The sequence below is a fragment of the Meleagris gallopavo genome, chromosome Z (genome assembly GCF_905368555.1).
Source record: "Meleagris gallopavo chromosome Z, MGAL_WU_HG_1.1, whole genome shotgun sequence".
Taxonomy (NCBI): domain Eukaryota; kingdom Metazoa; phylum Chordata; class Aves; order Galliformes; family Phasianidae; genus Meleagris; species Meleagris gallopavo.
The window spans coordinates 16,122,038-16,141,466 of NC_139435.1; the positions used below are offsets into that span (position 1 = coordinate 16,122,038).

At 38.9% G+C, this 19,429-nt stretch overlaps 1 protein-coding gene across 1 annotated transcript in view; it reads left to right on the forward strand.

Annotated features, from left to right (window-relative positions):
• ITGA2 (integrin subunit alpha 2) overlaps nucleotides 1-19,429 on the forward strand; it is a 68,563-nt gene that overhangs the window by 23,048 nt on the left and 26,086 nt on the right. The window contains exons 3-13 of the mRNA XM_085213122.1: nucleotides 3,184-3,293; nucleotides 4,524-4,615; nucleotides 8,550-8,664; nucleotides 9,060-9,187; nucleotides 10,409-10,557; nucleotides 13,357-13,507; nucleotides 13,923-14,088; nucleotides 15,218-15,291; nucleotides 16,220-16,358; nucleotides 18,316-18,461; nucleotides 19,165-19,308. Coding sequence (XP_085069248.1) covers nucleotides 3,184-3,293; nucleotides 4,524-4,615; nucleotides 8,550-8,664; nucleotides 9,060-9,187; nucleotides 10,409-10,557; nucleotides 13,357-13,507; nucleotides 13,923-14,088; nucleotides 15,218-15,291; nucleotides 16,220-16,358; nucleotides 18,316-18,461; nucleotides 19,165-19,308 — 1,414 coding nt within the window. The remainder of the gene's footprint in view (nucleotides 1-3,183; nucleotides 3,294-4,523; nucleotides 4,616-8,549; nucleotides 8,665-9,059; nucleotides 9,188-10,408; nucleotides 10,558-13,356; nucleotides 13,508-13,922; nucleotides 14,089-15,217; nucleotides 15,292-16,219; nucleotides 16,359-18,315; nucleotides 18,462-19,164; nucleotides 19,309-19,429) is intronic.

The window sequence follows — 19,429 nt, forward strand, 5'->3', positions numbered from 1 at the left end:
TAAAACAAGTATTTTCAAGTATTTTAGTAATCATTTTTTGCATTCTTTCCTGATACATTCTGTTTCACTCTGTTTTGTCTACATCCTGTTTAATCAAAGTAAATAAATGTTTTTGTCGCTAGCAGGATGCTAGTCAGATTCTCTTTCTTCATTGCTGATTTTTTTGAAAGATACACATTTTCCCAGAACACTGTTGTGTAACTGTGTACCGTAATGGTTTCTTTTACTCCTACTTTTTAAAGACAATGAGGATTTACTGATTTAGAAGGTGAAGACTAGTATTAAACTCATGTAAGTCTCAGGATATAAAAGAAATCCTAATTAAGTTATCTCCTAGGATCTTTATATAGACACACACAATAAAAAATCGCTGTAGGCTAGGCATGGCAGAAATTGTTTAATAATTTTTTCTCAAGAAAATATTGATGAAAGTTTAGTTAAGTCAAATAAGAAAAGATGTTTAATAATTAATTTCTGAAAGTCAGAGTATCAGTAATAATGAGTTTTAAGTGTTAAATTCTGTGTATAGATGCATTTTTTTGTTTATGGTGTAATTGTGCGTTGAGATTACAGAGATTACAGATCTGTATTGAAGGCTAATTCCAGCAAAGGGAAGGTATGAAAATAACATCCAGAACATTATGAAGAATGAAAACTAAATAAAAGCTATAAATTACATTTGCTTTAGGCACAGTTTGCATAGATATTGTTTTGAGCACAGAATTAGAGGAGCTTACTTTTTTAGCTTCGTTTTTCTTCTTTGATCTGCACAATAAAACAATTGCTGTCTTTCTACAAGATAATTGAGAAGTGGACAGGTACTTTTAAAATATTCCTACACAATGGCAACTGAGCTAATAAAAGAGAAGAACATTATTCGTGTGATTAGGTTTGCATTTGGCTGATGTGAAATAAACTAAAAAATACAGTTAGCAGTATTTCCTTTAAGAAATCTCAATTATGGAATCATAGAATTTCCTGAATTGGAAGGGACCCAGAAGGATCATCCATTCCAACCCCTGGCTCCACACTGGACCACTCACTCAAAAATCAGACTCTGTTTCTGAGAGCCTTGTGGAGACTTGAAGGACTCAAACTTTTGTTCTTGCATCTAAAACTATGTCTTTTCATCAAAGCAATTTTACTTGAATTAGTTACAAAATTGGAGCAATAAAATCAGGTAGTCTTCCAAAAGTTAGTAACATATCATCATTCAAGAAAGCTGCTTCAAAGCATAATTATTTCCTAAAATAATTTATTTTACAGTGCAAAGTATTTACATCACCTACCTGTAAAATTTTAGGGAATGGCAGCTAACACTCTAGCAATATATTGGTGAACTAAAAAAAATGTACTGTTTGTCCTTTTTACTGTCCCACAGAGGCATTAATTATTACCATAGACTATGCTGCATGAAAGGAAAGTCATATTGCTGCTCTCTAATCATCTATTTGTTGTTGGTTTGTGTTTGTAGAGATATGTTCCTATAGTCGTATTTTGCCTTAGCCTCATTTTGTTGCACATTAAACTCTGTAAATAATTGTCTTTCCCCAGAACTCCACTACCCTATGCTGCCTGTTGGTCTCACTCTCTCAGAGGGTAGTGCTGGAAGACAGGTGTTCTTCAGCAGCATTTCCACAGGTTGAATTTGTTGGTTTTGTGAATGCTTTCAGACAAAATGTGAGAAGTGTTTTGAGGAATAGGCACTGGAGAGGGAATGTTAACTGCAGATGAAGAAAAGTGCTGGGGAGAGTGAATCATTTCATGTTACTACCATAAATTACTGAAGTCTTAACTTTCTTGTTCAGGATTAAATACTTCACGCAGCAGTCTGTTATCACCTGCAGTATTTTCTTTCTTACTCAGTGTTGTCAAGGTGTGGCAGCTTTCAAGTTCAGACATAAGAACCGTACTGTTGCTGTGCTGAGCCTGTAGGAAGTGCTTCTTATCGGTTAAAAGAATAACTTAAAAGGAAGCAGTTAACTGTTACCTGACGGGAGGATCAAATTCTTTGTCTCTCCTTCCACAATGCATGTATTTCTAAATTTGTATGCACTGGTGTACATTAACATCTGTGCTTTATTTCTTCTGATGGTGACATAGTGTCACAAGTGCAACAGTACAAGTCAGGCAGGTTCAACCAGAGTCCCACAGGCTCCATGTGGCCCTGCACACCCTGCATTGCAGCCACCTGCTGTCCAGCCTGGGCTCAAAGCTCTCTCTCAGCACCACTGGAACATTGGTGCACTATTAATCCTATCGATGCTGAAACCAGGACATGGGGTGCAGCACAGTGCCAGCTCAAGCTGCCATTGAAGAAGACTGATGCAATAGTTTCACAAAAACAGGATCAAATAGCCCACCAATTTTATGATTTTTGCTGCTTTCCTTTTTTAGATTTTAATAAAAAAAATTTTTTTAATCAAAATCTTTTTTGATACTTATATACATTGACTACATTATATATTTTATGAGGGCTGCTCTGAAAGCAACGTCTCTTACTTTAGGATGTTGGACCACAATGTCAGAGGTGGATGTTGGTGTTAAGTCATTAGAAATTAAACCTTCCCACCAATATCCTATTACATTTTGTTGCCATGTGACAAATGGCAGCAGAAGGGCAGTCTGCCAGTCAGTGAATGTGAGCATGAGGCAATGTGGAGGTATGTTTCAGCAGAGGCGACAACCACAGTGGATCACCTTCACTGATGCAAATTGCTTTGAGTGCAGCTGGCTAAATTGCATAGCTAACACTGGTGACTATGTTGAAAAACAGAACTTCCTGGTTGACAATTTGCTCTATCAAATAGTGCAACTGTGCTCTTTGAATCTGTTGTAGTTTCTGTGGAAATAAAGAGGAGGCTTTACTTTTGGAGCAAACTAAATTCCTCTTCACTCACTGCAGTGCATACTAGCCAAAAGGTTGGACACCCATGGGATAAGTGCTTGGGGCAGTATGCTCCTAGAGGCATTCCTGTCAGGGTTGCCTGTCATCACTCAACTGTGTTAACATAACATAAGTAAAGTAAAATAAAATGCAGCTTCCAAACAACTCTGGAGAGAACTCTTGAAAGTCTTAGGTGCAATATTTGGTAGAAGTCTCCTTACCTGATCCCCTCAGATTTAATTGCATCAATACTGCTGGCCCTTTTGGGATGGTAAAAGACATTCCTGTTGTTACAGGTTATTGGTTGGCTCACCCTGGAGTGGTTATCCAGCAAATAGAACCGGAGATATCTATGCATGTCCTGTTGGTACACCCAAAACCACATGTAAAAAATTAAACTTGCAAGGTAAGTTATAGTGAATAATGCCTCATTGCAATTATTCAGGATTTCCTCATTTTTGTACCAGACCCATCTATCTAATGAAATAGTTGGAAGCTACCAAGACCAGTAGCAACAGCATGTAACAGCAGTGTAAGCATGAATGTTGCTGAAGAGGAATTCACAGGAATTTCCTTTTCAATCACAAGTTCAGTATTCAGTGGTCTCAGACTCCTTGAAAAATAAAAATATTTTTCTCTTGTCTTTTTCACTTGACTGTTTCTGAGTTCTAAAATTAACTGCTGGTGAATGTTTATGCATATTTTTTACAATTGACCTTATGATACTGATGTGAACTTTTTTTTTTAACCTTTCTGTCATTTATTTCAAGTATTTTTAATTAATAATCATAGAATCGTAGAATGGCCTGGGTTGAAAAGGAACTCAAAGACCATCTGGTTTCATCCCCTCTGCTATGTGCAGGGTCACCAACCACCAGACCAGGCTGCCCAGAGCCACAGCCAGCCTGGCCTTGAATGCCTCCAGGGATGGGGCATCCACAACCTCCTTAGGCAACCTGTTCCAGTGTGTCACCACCCTCTGTGTGAAAAACTTCCTCCTAATATCTAACCGAAACTTCACCTGTCTCAGTTTGAACTATTCCCCCTTGTCCTATCACTATCCACCCTCATAAACAGCCATAAACAGGGGATTCTTGTTACATTCTCATTTCGAATCTCATTTGGTCAATATATATCATATGAAGCCTTTTCTGCTTTGTGTGTTTATAGATGAAGTATAAAATGAGATTCCCTTTTAGATACAGTGAAGTTTAGATGTGTACATCATGTTTAATTGTGGTGACATATCTGTTCTCCACTGTTTCTTTCACATTTTTGTCCGAAGTGTGCTACTGGATAAGGGCAGCCCTAGTATCCTTAGAAATGTAACAGGAGCCGCTCAGCTGCATCTATGAAGCCAGCCAAAAATGCTTAATTGGAAGGAAGACAATTTCTTCCTCTCTTGTGCCTTTGCTCTCTTGGGAGCAGCTACTTTAAATGGCCCTACTTAATTAATGTCTATTACTAGCTAGCAAATTTATGACAAAGATTAGTTTTCATTTCTTTTGTCTCAAAATATTATGCAAGTGTTTGGAAGAAGCATGTTAGATTCTGAGACATGAAGGAACTCTAACTTACTGAATTGCTTCTGTTCCTCAGCTACTGTTTTGCCAATTTTTTTTTCTTTTTATTTCAGCTTTAATAAATATTCCAAATGTAACTGAGATAAAGGAAGACATGAACCTTGGCTTGACACTGATACAGAACTCAAAAACAGGAGGATTTTTGGTATGTATTGAGGATACAGTCAATAGATACAGAAATTCATGAAGACAATGAAGAAACTAGAATTTCCACAGTTTTTGGTTAAGCCTGAGCCAGACGTGTTTCATTATGCAGCCTTGATAAATACATATTTTGGATGATTTAAAGTCAAGCTCTCATTTTCTAAGATCCATGAAGGTTGTCTTCCACATTTATCAAAACACCATACGGAAGAAAGCCACCAAACAAATAATTAAAGATTTTGTAATTTAGTTCAGAAAACATTTACAGGATCATTTCCACAATGGACATCTGTAAGGTAGTCTCATATAGCTTTGGTTATGCTTTCAGAAGACAAATGAGACCTCTCCTCTGCATTAAGCACTTGCACAGTGACTACTCTCCTGAGATGTTGGGATTTCCAGTCCTATGGGACTGCTCTTTGCTTTAGCAGTATGGTTTATTTGGTTAGTGAAGTAGAGAGAGTGGATTTTTATGTGTATATTCTGAAAACTACTCCTAGAATTCTGTATAATTGGGATGTAGTAACTGTGAGTAAGTTCAGGCCTGTTTTGTACACAGTTTTACGGTCTTTGCCATAGACTTGAAAACTCGTGAAAAGTAGATACGTACCAGTTTGTGATGTATACATGATACAGTAACCAAGTGAAAGAGTATAGGAAAATGAGATTTGAAAGTCCCTCTAAGCTTGTTATTTTTCAGTTGCATCTTCCAATCATGAAATTATTCAACTGCTTATGTTCACCACCATATAACCCAGTTCACTGGTTCACTGAAGTACTACGATAGATACAGATTTAATTACAAGCTTTCCAGGAGTTCTATTAGTGTTATTTAGATGGATCATAAGCTCAGAATACAGCAACAGTTCTCTTCTTGATTGCTGGTTTGAGGATAGACTGTGTGATCCAATCTCTTGAGTAATATCTCTAATTAAAATTAACACTGTCCCCTGCATAACTACTTTAATCAGTATCAGTGACTGAGGCAGTATAAAACATCTCACGAAGGAAAAAATGCATTTCCTAGCAATACATGAACTTTTTCAGTTAAAAAGAATTTCCTGATTCATGTGGCATTGATGATTATCTAAACTTCATGAAGTAGCAAGGCAAAGCAAAACACACAGGAAAAAAGTGGAATGCTAAGATGTGAACTATTTGCCACATCTTTGGGAAAGGAAGTTCTTTATGAAAGAGTGAGTATTAGAGATGGGTGCTTATCTGTGTCTCAGCTGCCTTGAATTTCAAAAGCCCTGTCATTTACATGCACCTAGCACTGATCAATAAGTGGAGACTATCTTTGCTCCTAATTGCACGTTGCTGCCAACCAGGGCTTCACTCTGGGACACATCTCTGGGAGCTGGGCTCTGCAATGGGCTCTCTGTACCATGCTCAGGACTTCCCACCCAGCTCATGCTCATCCTCCCGTGGCTGCTTCTCTCCCAGGCTCCAAATTTTTGTGCCCATATCTGCTCCTCTTCAGAGCTCTTTCCAGACTGCTCAGCTCCTGGCATGTCTGTGTTGCAGCCTGAGGGCTCTGTGTGTTCAGCTTTTTGATGTCATGTGATTGCTTCCCACAGTAACCTAACAACAGGGCAGTCATTTGCACATGCTTGTTACATTTTTTTGTAGGAATGCTTAGTCCTGCTGAATAGTGTTTAAGAGTTTCATTCCTCTGATGGCTAACAATTTTTTATTTTTTTAACTTCCAGATTACGTTCCTAGCAGTTTGTTCTTGGGACACTGCTGTTCAGTAATTTGAAGGAGCTCCCACCAATCCCCAGGACATAAAATCTCACATCAATATTTAATACAGCATTCTCTTTTATCCTTTTCTTTGCTGGTCAAACAGGTTTTTGGATGAAATGAGATTTTTAAAATATATCTGTCTTGAATGTTACAAACCAAATGCATGCTGTATTCCACATGAATCTTTCCTGGACGCAGCGCGGTGTATTTAGTACTTCCCTGTCTCAGCTGCAGGTGCTTCTTGTTACATACCTCCAGGCCATTCGTGTCACATTTGCCTTTGTATGCCACCTTGTAATCAGACAGTGCGTGATCCATCTGCTCCAAGGTTTCTTCCATCCAGACAGCTCCCAGTTTGCATTCAGAGTTCTTAGGATCAGTTCTTAAGGACAAATCTATGCCCCTTTCTGATATTTCATTTTCCAAGCTCATCAGTTCTACTTATCTTATCTACCAGTTTTCCACTGCACTAGTGGTGCATCTTGCTTCTCTGACTGTAACCACACCAGAACGCTTGAACTTAGCTATAGGTATAGTTAGTTTCTTTTGACTAGAAATATTGCCATCATATGAAATATATTAGAATATTTTGATGCCATCTGCCACTGATAATCCTGTCTGACATTTATGTCATTTTTTATTAATTTCTGCCTTTAATTCCTTTTTTTTCTTTTCAGTATTCTTGTCAAAAGCGTAATGCTGCTATTGCTCTCCTTTCACATCTGACATGGAGATGGTGCATTTTCTGTTATCCAGACTCTTCTGACTGACAGAATTGATAGATGAATCAGAAAGTATTTGCATGGGAGCTATAATTTCACAGAATCACAGAATCATGGAACTGTAGGGGCTGGAAGGGGCCTCCAAAGATCATTGAGTCCAACCCCTTGCTAAGCAGGCTCCCTACAGCAGGCTGTACAGGTAGGCATCCAGGCAGGTCTTGAATATCTCCAGAGGAGACTCCACAGCCCCCCTTGGCAGCCTGTTCCAGTGCTCTGTCATCCTCACTGTGAAGAAGTTCTTACGCTCATTTATGCAGAACTTCCTATGCTTCAGTTTGTGGCCATTTCCCCTTGTCCTACCACAATGTGCTGCTGAAAAGTCTGGCTTCATCCCTTTGCCTCCTGCACTTTAGATATTTACGGACGTTGATCAGAACCCCTCTGAGCCTTCTCTTCTCAAGGCTGAACAGATCCAGGTCTGTCAGCCATTCCTCATAGAAGAGATGCTCCAAGGCCTTTTATCATCTTTGTGGCTCCTGGACACTCTCCAGGAGATCCGTCTTTTTTGTACCAGGGAGCCCAGAACTGGACACAGTTTCTTTCAGAACTGTTGACAGAGGTCATATGTTTTCTCCCTGTGTTCCTAATATAATTTGCTTTCAATAAGAACCTCCTAAATATCCTGATGATAAAGTACCGTCTCTGTATTTGTCTTTTCATCTAGTTGCTTTTGTAGAAATCCTTCTACGATCAGAGTTCTCACTTTTATGCGATTAGCTGAAAAATCTTCTTTATGTAGAGATCATTTTCAGCAGAGCAAGCTTCTGAGGAAGGCAGGGGCCAAACTTATCCTTGTAGCGGCAGCCTGCAGCTAAGTTCAGATTGTATATACTGGGAGACTATGAAGAAATTCAACTCACACATATTTTGGCAAAGTTAATTTCCCTTGGGAACAAGTCTTCTCAAATTAATAAATCCATGTGCAGATGCAGTGATCACAAGGCTTGTCAGTCCCGTCAGTGTGTGGGCTTAGAGCATGCTGTCTGGAGATGCTCGTGGATATAATGCCACCTCCTGGTTTAATAGAAGAACTTCACCACATGGTTGAAAGTAACTTGGAAATATGAACTCTAGTTTTACACTGATAGTTTGTAGAGCAGGTGGATTAAAGCAGCACAGGTTCCTGGCAGACTGTATCACACTAGAAATTATAGGTGTGAATGCTCTGTAGGAAGGAGCTTGCAAAGGCTTCAGGATGGCCATAAATAGAGAGTTGTTTTCATGAGAATGTACACAAAGAGGATTGTCTGATATTGTTGTGATAGCAGGAGACTCAGCCTGGTAACCTATGGGGGCTCATCTTATCCCATCTTCCTTTCATCCAGCTTATTTTGCTTTTGTATATGGATACAGTGAGACCAGTACTTGTTATTTTATAATTTCTTCTTGTTATTACTTTTAAAGACTTGTGGCCCCTTGTGGGCACAGCAGTGTGGAAGCCAGTACTATGCAACAGGAGTCTGTTCTGAAATCAGCCCAAGTTTCCAGATTCTAAGAAGCTTTTCTCCTGCTATTCAAAGTAAGACAACATTTGTAAAACAGATTCAGTAAAAAAAATGGATCAAGTAAAATTAAGATATATTGTGTTGGGGACACTTTAATTTGGGATTTTTAAAAATGTGTGTATGAAGTCTTAAAATAAGTCTTTCTGACACAAATGAAGATTCACAGATACTGATCTAATTCTGGTAAGAATCTGGATTCACTCTTCTGAATTCAGAGGCACTGCAGTGGAGCAGTGCAAATTGATACTGACCCAAAATCTGCATGTGATATTATTGAGTCTTCATTCAGATGAAACCTTCCTTATCTGAAGTGCTGCCTATGTGAGACCTAGATATGTTCCTCTTGATTTCACCAAAGACTTGTAAGTAAATTCAGAGTGATGTCCATTTTTTTTTTTTCTTTTTTTAGAGTGTTCTTCCGTCATAGATATTGTTGTAGTTTGTGATGAGTCAAACAGCATTTATCCCTGGGATGCTGTGCGGGCATTTTTGAAGAAATTTGTCCAAGGTTTAGATATAGGCATTAACAAAACCCAGGTAAGTAAAATGCAACTGTGGGAGAAGGGTCATGGGAAGGAAGCAGTGGATTATATTAGCAAATTCTGGCAATTTTAAAGGAAACCACGTTTGTTTTAGCTTAACAATAGTAACTCCCCCAAGGCCATAGATAATGCAATTGTCCTTTATTTTTCAGTACTGGGTATTTTGTTTGTTGATTGTTTTTTAACCTCACACCTAATTTATTCCAAAAGTGACTAGTAATTTGATTCAAAATGCAGACCAACTTAAATAGAAGTCTAGATTATGTATAATGGATACAGATCTCTTTTACGTATATAAGATAATATGATAGATACAAATAATTAAAATGTAGTCTGTGGAAATGTGGTATAAGTAAGTTTGTGTGTATGTGTGTATGTGTGTGTGTGTGTGTTCTGGGTATTTTTTGTGGGAGGTTTTCATATGGCTTTTACTTTCCAACTGCTGTATCTTTAAAAATAGGAGTTTTTCCCCACTTGATTGTTGTCTGATCTTTGAGTTCTTTTCTCATTTTATTCTGATGATGGTAAGGAAAATTTTGTTTCCTGTTTTTAAACATTTTCTGTCTTTGCAGCTGTCCATTTTCCATATACAATTCTGGGAACAAAGTCTGGGCATTGGAAATCTCTCTCCCAAAGGCTGCCTTCTTCATTGGGCTACTTTGGAAGCGAGGTGCTTAAAAGTCAGGCTACCTGCTCAGCGTCATTAGTCCTTTCTAAACCTTACCTTTACCATCTTCCCTTCTCTTTTTCTTTCATGTTACATGTACATCTTAACGTATTTCCATAGTATTCACCTGTATTGAAAGTAAGTAAGGTTTGCAGTGCTGTCAAGAAACTAACCCTTAGGACTTCCCTAGAGAAGATCAAAATGAGGCGCTGTCAGCTCATAGAATTTGTGCTATTTTCTGATTTTTGCATAGCTCACCATGTTACTGCTGTCCCTAAGCTCTTCCAGAAGTAACCAAACATTTAAATGCCTACTAAATCAGATTCTTTGCATTAACATATTGTAGTCCATAATAAATGATGTAAGATTCAAGAGTATTTAGTTTTTTTTGCTTTCCAAATTAGTTAGTATAAATTGGTTTTATATGTTGAAAGAAAATGGTATGCATCTGCAGATCTTCTGCTCCTGCTTGACAAATAGATATGCATCATGATACCATGTAAGTGATTGTAATACATGATAATTTAATGTAATTTTTTCATTTTATAGGTGGGTTTAATTCAGTATGCAAATAATCCTCGTGTAGTGTTCAAGTTGAATGAGTACCGAACAAAGGATGATGTTGTTAATGCAACAGAGAAAACATTTCAACAGGGAGGAGACCTGACTAATACTTTCAAAGCCATCGACTATGCAAGGTAAAATGTGTTGATTACTGTGGTATGATTTCTATCATAACTTACCTCACAAGGCAAGGAGCACTTCCTGAATTTGGTTCCTTCTGAGAGCACATGTCCTGAGAGTCTCCAAGGAGGTGCATTTGTAAACAGGCACATGCAAATAACTGTACATCAGGTACACATGTAGCATAACCTGCAATGCAAGGCAAGGATATGTAAATTCAGCTTGCTGAAATCAAGTCCTTAAACTTTGTGCTAAACTCTGCACTCAATTGGCCAGAAGTGACAGGTCAAAGCGAGTGTACCTCCTTTGGTAAATGTAAAAGGAGAACTGGCTTCAACTGACAAAGAGAAGGCTGAGGTACTGAATGAGTTCTTTGCCTTGGTCTTCACTGGCCAGGATTCCAGTACTTCTCACATCCCTGAGCCCTGCATCCCTAAACCTCTAGGAACTGGGGGTGGTAAATCCCCCCCTGCTGTGAGGACAAAGCAGGTCCGAGACCGCCTCATGAGACTGAATGTGTACAAGTCTATGGGGCCACATAGCGTGCATCCTGGGGTTCTGAAGGAGTTGGCTGAGATGGTTGCTGAGCTGCTCTCCATCATATTTGAAAAGTCATGGCTGTCAGGTGAGGTTCCTGATGACTGGAGGAAGGGTCACGTCACTTCCATTTACAACAAAAGGAGCAAGGAGGATCCTGGGAACTACAGGCTGGTGAGTCTCACCTCTGTGCCTGGGAAGATCGTGGAACAGAAGATCATTGTGGATAACATGCTTGATCACGTGAGGAATGAGTGCATGATCAGAGACAGCCAGCATGGCTTCACCAGGGGAAGGTCATGCTTGACTAATCTGGTGGCCTTCTATGATGGAGTGACGGCATTGGTGGACAAGGGAAAGGCGATCCATGTCATTTTCCTGGACTTGAGCAAGGCCTTTGACATGGTCCCCCACCACATCCTTATCTCCAAATTGGAGGGATGTGGATTTGATGGGTGGACCACTCGATGGATAAGAAATTGATTGAAAGGCTGCAGACAGAGGGTGGTCATCAATGGCTCTATGTCCAGGTAGAGGCCGGTAACAAGCGGCATCCCCAAGGGGTCTGTCTTGAGGTGCTCTTTAACACCTTTATCAATGATATCGATGACAGAATTGAGTGCACCCTCAGCAAGTTCGCTGATGTCACCAAGCTGAGTGGTGTGGTTGACACGGTAGAAGGAGGGAATGCCATTCAGAGGGACCTTGACAGGCTAGAAAGGTGGGCCCAGGTGAACTTGATGAGGTTCAACACAGCAAAGTGCAGAGTTTTGCACTTGGGCCGGAGGAATCCCAGGCATCCATACAGACTGGAAGGAGCAGTCCTTGAGAGCAGCCCTTCAGAGAAGGACCTGGGGGTCTTGATAGATTAAAAGCTTAACATGAGCCAGCAGTGTGCTCTTGCAGCTCGGAAGACAAATGGTATCCTGGGCTCCATCAGAAGAGGGGTGGCCAACAGGGACAGGAAGGTGATTGTCCCTCTCTACTCTGCCCTTGTGAGGCCCCATCTGGAGTGCTGTGTCCAGGTCTGGAGACCCCAGTACAAGAAAGACAAAGAGCCGTTGGAGAGGATCCAGAGGAGAGCCACAAAGATGATCTGGGGACTGGAACACCTTCCCTACAAAGACAGGCTGAGGAGCTGGGCTTGTTCAGCCTGAAGAAAAGAAGGCTGTGGGGTGACCTCACTGCAGCCTTTCAGTACCTAAAGGGAGCCTACAAGCAGGAGGGGAATCAACTCTTTGAAAGGGTTGATAACTGTAGGATAAGGGGAAATGGTTTTAAGTTGAAGGAGGGAAGATTTAGGTTGGATGTCAGGGGGAAATTCTTTACAGAGAGAGTGGTGAGGTGCTGGCAAAGGCTGCCCAGAGAGGTTGTAGATGCCCCGTCCCTGGAGGTGTTCAAGGCCAGACTGGATGGGGCATTGAATGGGGAGGTTGGTGGCCCTGCATGTGGCAGAGGGGTTGGAGACTCATGATCATTGAGGTCCCTTCCAACCCTGGCCATTCTGTGATTCTGTGATTTGCAAATGGCATCAAGCTGAGGGCAGACGCCTCCACCCTGGAAGCATTCAAGGCCTAGCTGGAGGGGGCTTTGAGCAACCTAATCTAGAGGCAGGTGCCTATAGCAGAGGGTTGGAACTAGATGGTCTTAAAGGTCCCTCCAAGCAATTCTATGATTCTATGATTCCAAGTATTTCTGGTACCCAATAGATATATCTCACATCAAGCACCACTGAAAAAGTTTTGGGAGAGATTTAAATTAATTGAAAGTAGTAAAAAACTTCCAAAGATTTAATGGAATTGGTAACATAAGAGTTTTAAGGTCATGTTTGTTAAATAGAGGGAAAAGAAGTCCTTTGTCTGCTGTCAGTTTGTCACTGCATCAATAGTAGCATGAAAAAATTGAAAAATATTTAAGTGATATACTGTGAATTCTGGACACACATAGAATCCAGGTGTGTTTCTCAATAGGCAGGTGCCATTTTGTGATTGGATCTAGGACAGGGCTGTAGGCATAAGCGGCTGGAAGTCTAAATGATTTTGAAAATCTTACTTAGGGAAAGAATCAATCTTCAGTGGAGTCCAAATTTGCATACTCTTAATATTTATCCCTTTTGATTTAAAATTAGTTTAGGCAGTTCCTAGCTATTCTGGTATTACAAAATATAGGTGCTTCTTTTTCTATGTCAGTGGTTGATGTGTTCATTGAAGTGTGTATATGTATATAATTCCATCCATTTTGAATTTCGATCTGGTAAACCCACTGTTTTGTAACAGACAGCATGCCTTCTCAGCTGAGTCAGGGGGACGGCCTACAGCCACCAAAGTAATGGTTGTTGTGACAGACGGTGAATCGCATGACGGCTCCAACTTGAAAACTGTGATAGGTAGATGCAATGAAGACAATATAACAAGATTTGGTATTGCTGTAAGTAATAATTACTTATAGTATGACAGATTTGGAAACATCGTATTATTGTGTGTACATGAAGGTGCATGTTCTATATATAATAATTATATAGTATAATAACACAGTACCTTAAGTTTGGTTAAATATATCTTATGAATTAGTGAAATATAGGACCTCTTTAACTGGCTATAAAATCAGAACTATTTTAATTCGATCAATGGTTTTCTTCTTTGCTTTGGCTTATGTATTTTTCCTGTCTGAGTGGTCCACTGTAAAGGTATAGTAACGTTAGCAGTTCTTTAACATAAATGAAATTAGTTTTATTTTTGTTGTCATATATGGAATCTTACTCAAGTGGTACGCAAGAAAATGAAGTAACGACATGATAACCCCTGCTTTTCTATTTTGTTTCTCCCCCATCTCTCCCCTCAAGGTTTTGGGATACTTAATCAGGAATGAACTTGATACTAAAAACTTAATTAAAGAAATCAAAGGAATTGCTAGTCATCCAACAGAGAAGTATTTCTTTAATGTGTCATCTGAGGCTGCACTACTGGAAGAAGCAGGAACACTTGGAGAGCGTATTTTTAGCATAGAAGGTAAAATACTCAATGTCTCTGAAATATTAGACAAGATTCTCCCAGCTGGGGAATGAGAATTTTGTTTGTCTTCACCTTGGTGTCAAAAGGAGAAGCAGCTGGATCTGCAAGCTGCTTGAGGCTCCCCAGGAGGGCTGTGGTTTGTACAAGCTACTAAAGCCCTAATAAGCCTGAGTTTCACTTTTCTGCAAATTAGTGGGAATTGTTCCTCAGTTTCTGAAAATTTCACTTGAGTCCTCATTTTCTGGCATCAGCCAAGGGTTTGTCCATGTGCATCCAAATCTTTTTAGAGCTGCTATCACTGGACAGTAAAGGGATCTTTCTGCTTGTGTTTGTTAATGTTAAGCAAGAGTAAAGATAAAATGCAAGTCAAAAGATTGAGTTACTTTTTACAAAGCTGAAAAGCTATGGTAATGCAATCCATGTGGTTTCTGCTGGACTCCATTCCTGGCACCATCCATGTGTGTTTTGGATTAGGGTATGCCAGTGGTGGCCCAGAGACACTTCCTCCTGACACCCAGCTTTTTAAAGTCAAATTTACGCCTTACTCAGGAGACCTGTGACCTGACCTCAGCTCATCCTACAGAATTTTTTGTAGCTTTAGTGTTACGATATTCAAGTGGCTTCACTTTCTAGAGTTTTGCTGAGTATTTCTGTTGAATTCTTGTTACTTGACTCTCACCCAACTAGCTTAAGAAACATTCCTGTATGTCACAGTATTTTGAAGGCAATTACAACAGTTGTCAAAAAAACAAATTTAATTGGAAAGTTGTGAATACCCACTTACTAAAGCTGTTAGATGTAGTGTACTTCTAGTGCTTCCTATAGAACGTAAAAGCTGATTAGCTACAGTGCCAGTACCATGCAGGCTGATCCAGGCCATCCTTATCATCTGCCTCTTTTGGAGAAGTCTTGTAACATGCAACACTGTTAGCCAGCTGACAGTAAAATATGAAAATATTGTAACATTTATCTGATTTCAATTTGCAAATGTTTTAGCAGAAATGGTGAATTGGAGAAAAGATGGAATTACGTAGGGACTCTATAAAGTTATACTTGTAAGCAGCAGGATTGGATCTCTCTCTGTGCTTCTGTAGGGTTAACTGTATGTGAACATTTATTGTAACAGGTACAGATCAAGGTGATACGTTCCAAATGGAAATGTCACAGGTGGGCTTCAGCGCATATTTCTCACAAAAAAAGGTATATGAATTTAATTATTCAATATTATAAGTAGGTTTTATTTCACAAATATACTGCTTTGAAACACAACAGTGTAAGAGTTTAAATTGATAGTTTTTTGAAGATTGTTGTAACCAGGAGAATGTCAAATTATCCTCTGTCTTTTTATCAGAAAAACACAAAGTTGACTTCTAACACGTGGTGTGTTCTCCCAAAAAGACAAAATATTTATTCATAAGTGAAGCTAACTGACAGCTACATGTATTCATACCACTTCAGTGTAATGATTTTGAGAAAGTTAATCTAATGTTTTCATCAATTTTTGAGTTCACCTATCGTGAGAAATTCAGTCACTGAAGTTGACATTCTGCAGCTGAATAACTCAGAAGAATTGGAACAGTACTGTAATGATAGTGTATTTCTGGGCTCTGACCTCTATATAAATAGTTAGAAAATAATTTCTCCAATATTTATAAAATCAATAATACTTGCTTAAATAACATTTTATTTAGAAATTAGTCTAATAAATCAGATCAATTCTTCATGCTAATCAATTTTAAGATTATCTTGATTAAATCAATTTTGATACTCTTCCAAGGATCATGCGTTTGTACAAGTGTAGGCTTAGCAAGACCAGCTTTAGAGAAGCCAGGCATAGGAAAGTTAGGTTGCAGTGCCCAGGAACTAAAGCTGTCAGTTATCCTCTTGCAATAGAAGGGTAGAAATTCTTTTAAATAGGGTAGTAAGGTCCAGCATGCAAATGAAAACTAAGTAACTCACATCAACTGCTTGTAGTCATTAGACTGCACATTGTTACCTCAAAACACAGTGATGTTTTATGTAATTAGATATGGTAACTTTAGCTTTTTGGTGTTGGTTTTGTTGTTGTTGTTGTTTACACTTTTTCTGAAATAAGCAGTTCTAAAGTGTTGATTTTTACTTTTTAAAGGATGTCCTGTTACTGGGTGCTGTTGGGGCTTATGACTGGAGTGGAACAGTAGTTCAGGAGTCTTCAAACAGAGTTACTACTTTTCCAAGCAATGTGTTTGAGAAAATTCTGCAGGACCGAAATCATAGTTCATATCTAGGTAAAGGACTAAAATGCAAATCTGGAAATGCATCAAGCTTCTGGTGAATAACTTGGAAAATTTGTCTCTCATTCCTATTCAGAAATGATCTGCAAAGAAAAGAATTTTGCATGCAAAACCTGGAACATTGAATGAAGTCTTTTATTGTGTTTTTAAAATTCTATTCCCATCAAAATGCCAAGCTGGGAAAAAAAAAGGTTCTGTCATAAAACAAAAAAAATCATGAGATTTGAAAAAAGGCCAGTTTGTAGTAGTGGATACCTTCTCTTTTAATATTTATATGTACATTCTCAGTTGCACATGGCCGTTGATTGACTTGCTGTAGTTTCATCTGTGCTTTCTCATTTCTTGGCCTTTTCCAGTCAATTTTATAGTTTTAGGCATAATACAACAGTTTAGCAGAGATCTTATTTATAACTCCCATTTATTTTCTGACACATGCTTTTGTGCCCCAGTGAAGCCAGGCAGCTTGTCTTCTCAGTTCATTGAAATGTTTTCTGCAAAGCTACAATATGCTTGCTAGCAATTTATTCCTGAATAATAGTACTGTGTTTATCAATCATGGCTTTCTAATATGTGAAGTTATTAAAGAGGTGCTATTTTTCCCGCTGATATTTACACTTTTCCCTATGAGTTAGCAGTATTTTTATCTGACACAATAAAATTATTAAACATAGTTTAAAAAGCAGTAGCTTTTTTGTATGTCTGATAGCTTCAGATTTTTTACTTTTCTTTTTGTTAGAATAATCCTTAAAATGTCAGGTCATTTCTGTGCAGCACTTCTCCACTAGACATTGTCTAGAGCATCATTCTTGCACTTTTTGGAGCAAACAATGTTGCTTCCTTTTCTTACTCCTCCTTTGGTACTGTTGCCGTACTCTCATTTCCTTCCTTTCCCTCTTCCTGTCCCCCAGTGAATCCCTCCAGTATCAGTGAGGAGCCCATGCTAAAGGGTTTGCTAGCTCATCACAGCTTGCTAGCTTGGCCTCCTTTCTGCTCTGCACCTTCTCAGTTCAAGTGGCTGTGTGTGTTTGAATTAGAAGCTTGTGGCCTTAAGCTGTGGAATAAAATCTTGTTTTGAAATTTAAGCCTACAGTGATGTTCTCTTCCTGAAAAAACATAGTCACATATTAACTGCACACAAACCTGAATAAGACTGATAAATGTAATGACCAAGGCATAATCCTTTTGGACTGTGTTCCATGCTTTGTACTACAGCTTGCTAAAGACTTGCTTGCTCTGCCCAATCACTGGGATTTTGTTACTCAGTTTAGTTACAGACTTTAGAAAGAGTGATTTTGTTTTCTCGTGTTAAAATAAATCTGGTGTAGTTAAATCACAGAAGTGTAAAATGTGTAGTAAAACTATCCTTACAGTGCTAATACATTCTAAGATATTTGTGGGCATTAAGAGATGTTTCCTGAAAGCAAATAAATGTTAGAATAATGTGAATGAGGATTAAAATGTTGAAAGACATTCAACCAACTAAGCTCTTCAGCTGACAGGCTATTATGGTCTGTTGTGTTCAGCCAAAACACTGGGCTGTGGTTTTGTGAGTTGTGAGAAAATGCAATGAGGGCTTTGCGAAAGCTAGGTGTTTCTCCCTGGTTGGAGCACTGGCTCAAATGTTTTCTCAAGTTTCTCTTTATTTCTTCATTCCCAGGATACTCTTTGTGCAATTTTTCCTATCTCCTTCATAAAACTGACATTTTAATAGTCTATGTTTAGGCTAGGCTATTGTCCATGCTGGTCTGCAAACATTCTTTGACTTGATCTCTGTGCCTCTGTTCATTCCAGAAGAGTTTTGATGCATATGGGACAACTTCAGTTCCCATCTATAGACACCATCCTTTGCCACTGATGCACCAGACTGAGTCGTCTGTGCTGTTATGGATGACCAGCTGATAACTTGAGGTTCACGGACTCTCACATGTTACATGCTGTCTTCTTCCCCCAGGTTACTCAGTTGCTGTTCTCTCAACTCAGAGTTCCATCTATTTTGTTGCGGGTGCACCAAGATCCAACTATACTGGCAGGGTTGTGGTTTATTATGTTGACAACCAAGGTAATATCTCAATTGTGCAGTCCCAGAGAGGTGAACAGGCAAGTATATTTTGTTTACGACTGCAGATTTTGAAGGTCTGTTCCTATTGATAGAGGATTAGATCGCAGTACTTGAAAAATTCCTTTCTCCAGTGCACTTAGCATCCTACTTGCATTTCTCTTTACTACTAGACTTTTTCAGTGAAGTTAACTGTAACTCCTAAAGCATATTTTATGATGTCATTCTACTAGTGGTACAAGATAATATACAAAGCCACATAATGTATAATTCTGTCAGCACTTCTACCTGGGAGAGATTTGGTGAGCTCCACTCTGCCTGAGAAGCTGTGAAGTAGATGACATCAAGGGAGAAATTTGGAAGTTTTTTCTTTTTCTCATTTTGGGAAAGAATGGAAAGCTTAAATGGCTTCAGTTTGTTTTGTTTTACTTTGTAAGACAAAGATAGCAGAGTGTAATGTGCACAGTTGAATATAAAAAGCATACCTTCCATTCCTTGTTCTCTGTTTTCATTCTTATTGTTTAGTGGTAAGGCCATGGTAGCAACTACTAGGCAGAAACAGTGAACACACAGTAAGGTTGTGATTCATAAAACACTGGAGTATACTATATAATAGTTTCATGCCAATGGGCAGTTTCATTACTACTGTGCCTTTTTCAGGTATAAGAGTTTTCTGGTTCAGATGTTAAAGCATTATGCTTTGCAAAATCCACATACAAACTCAAGTTTCTTACTGGTTTTCAGATTGGCTCCTATTTTGGCAGTGTGGTGTGTTCAGTGGATGTTAACAAGGACTCTGTGACAGACGTGTTGCTTGTAGGTGCACCAATGTTTATGAATGACCTGAAGAAAGAGGAAGGGAGAGTATATATGTTTTCCATCACAAAGGTAAGAATGGACATGAAGCAAACCTGGAATTGGCTTCTTGCATATTCTTCCATAATAAGTTCTGGCATTTTCACTTTCAGCTAGGATTCACTGTTTTTCCCTGGATTAGAGTTTGTCAGGA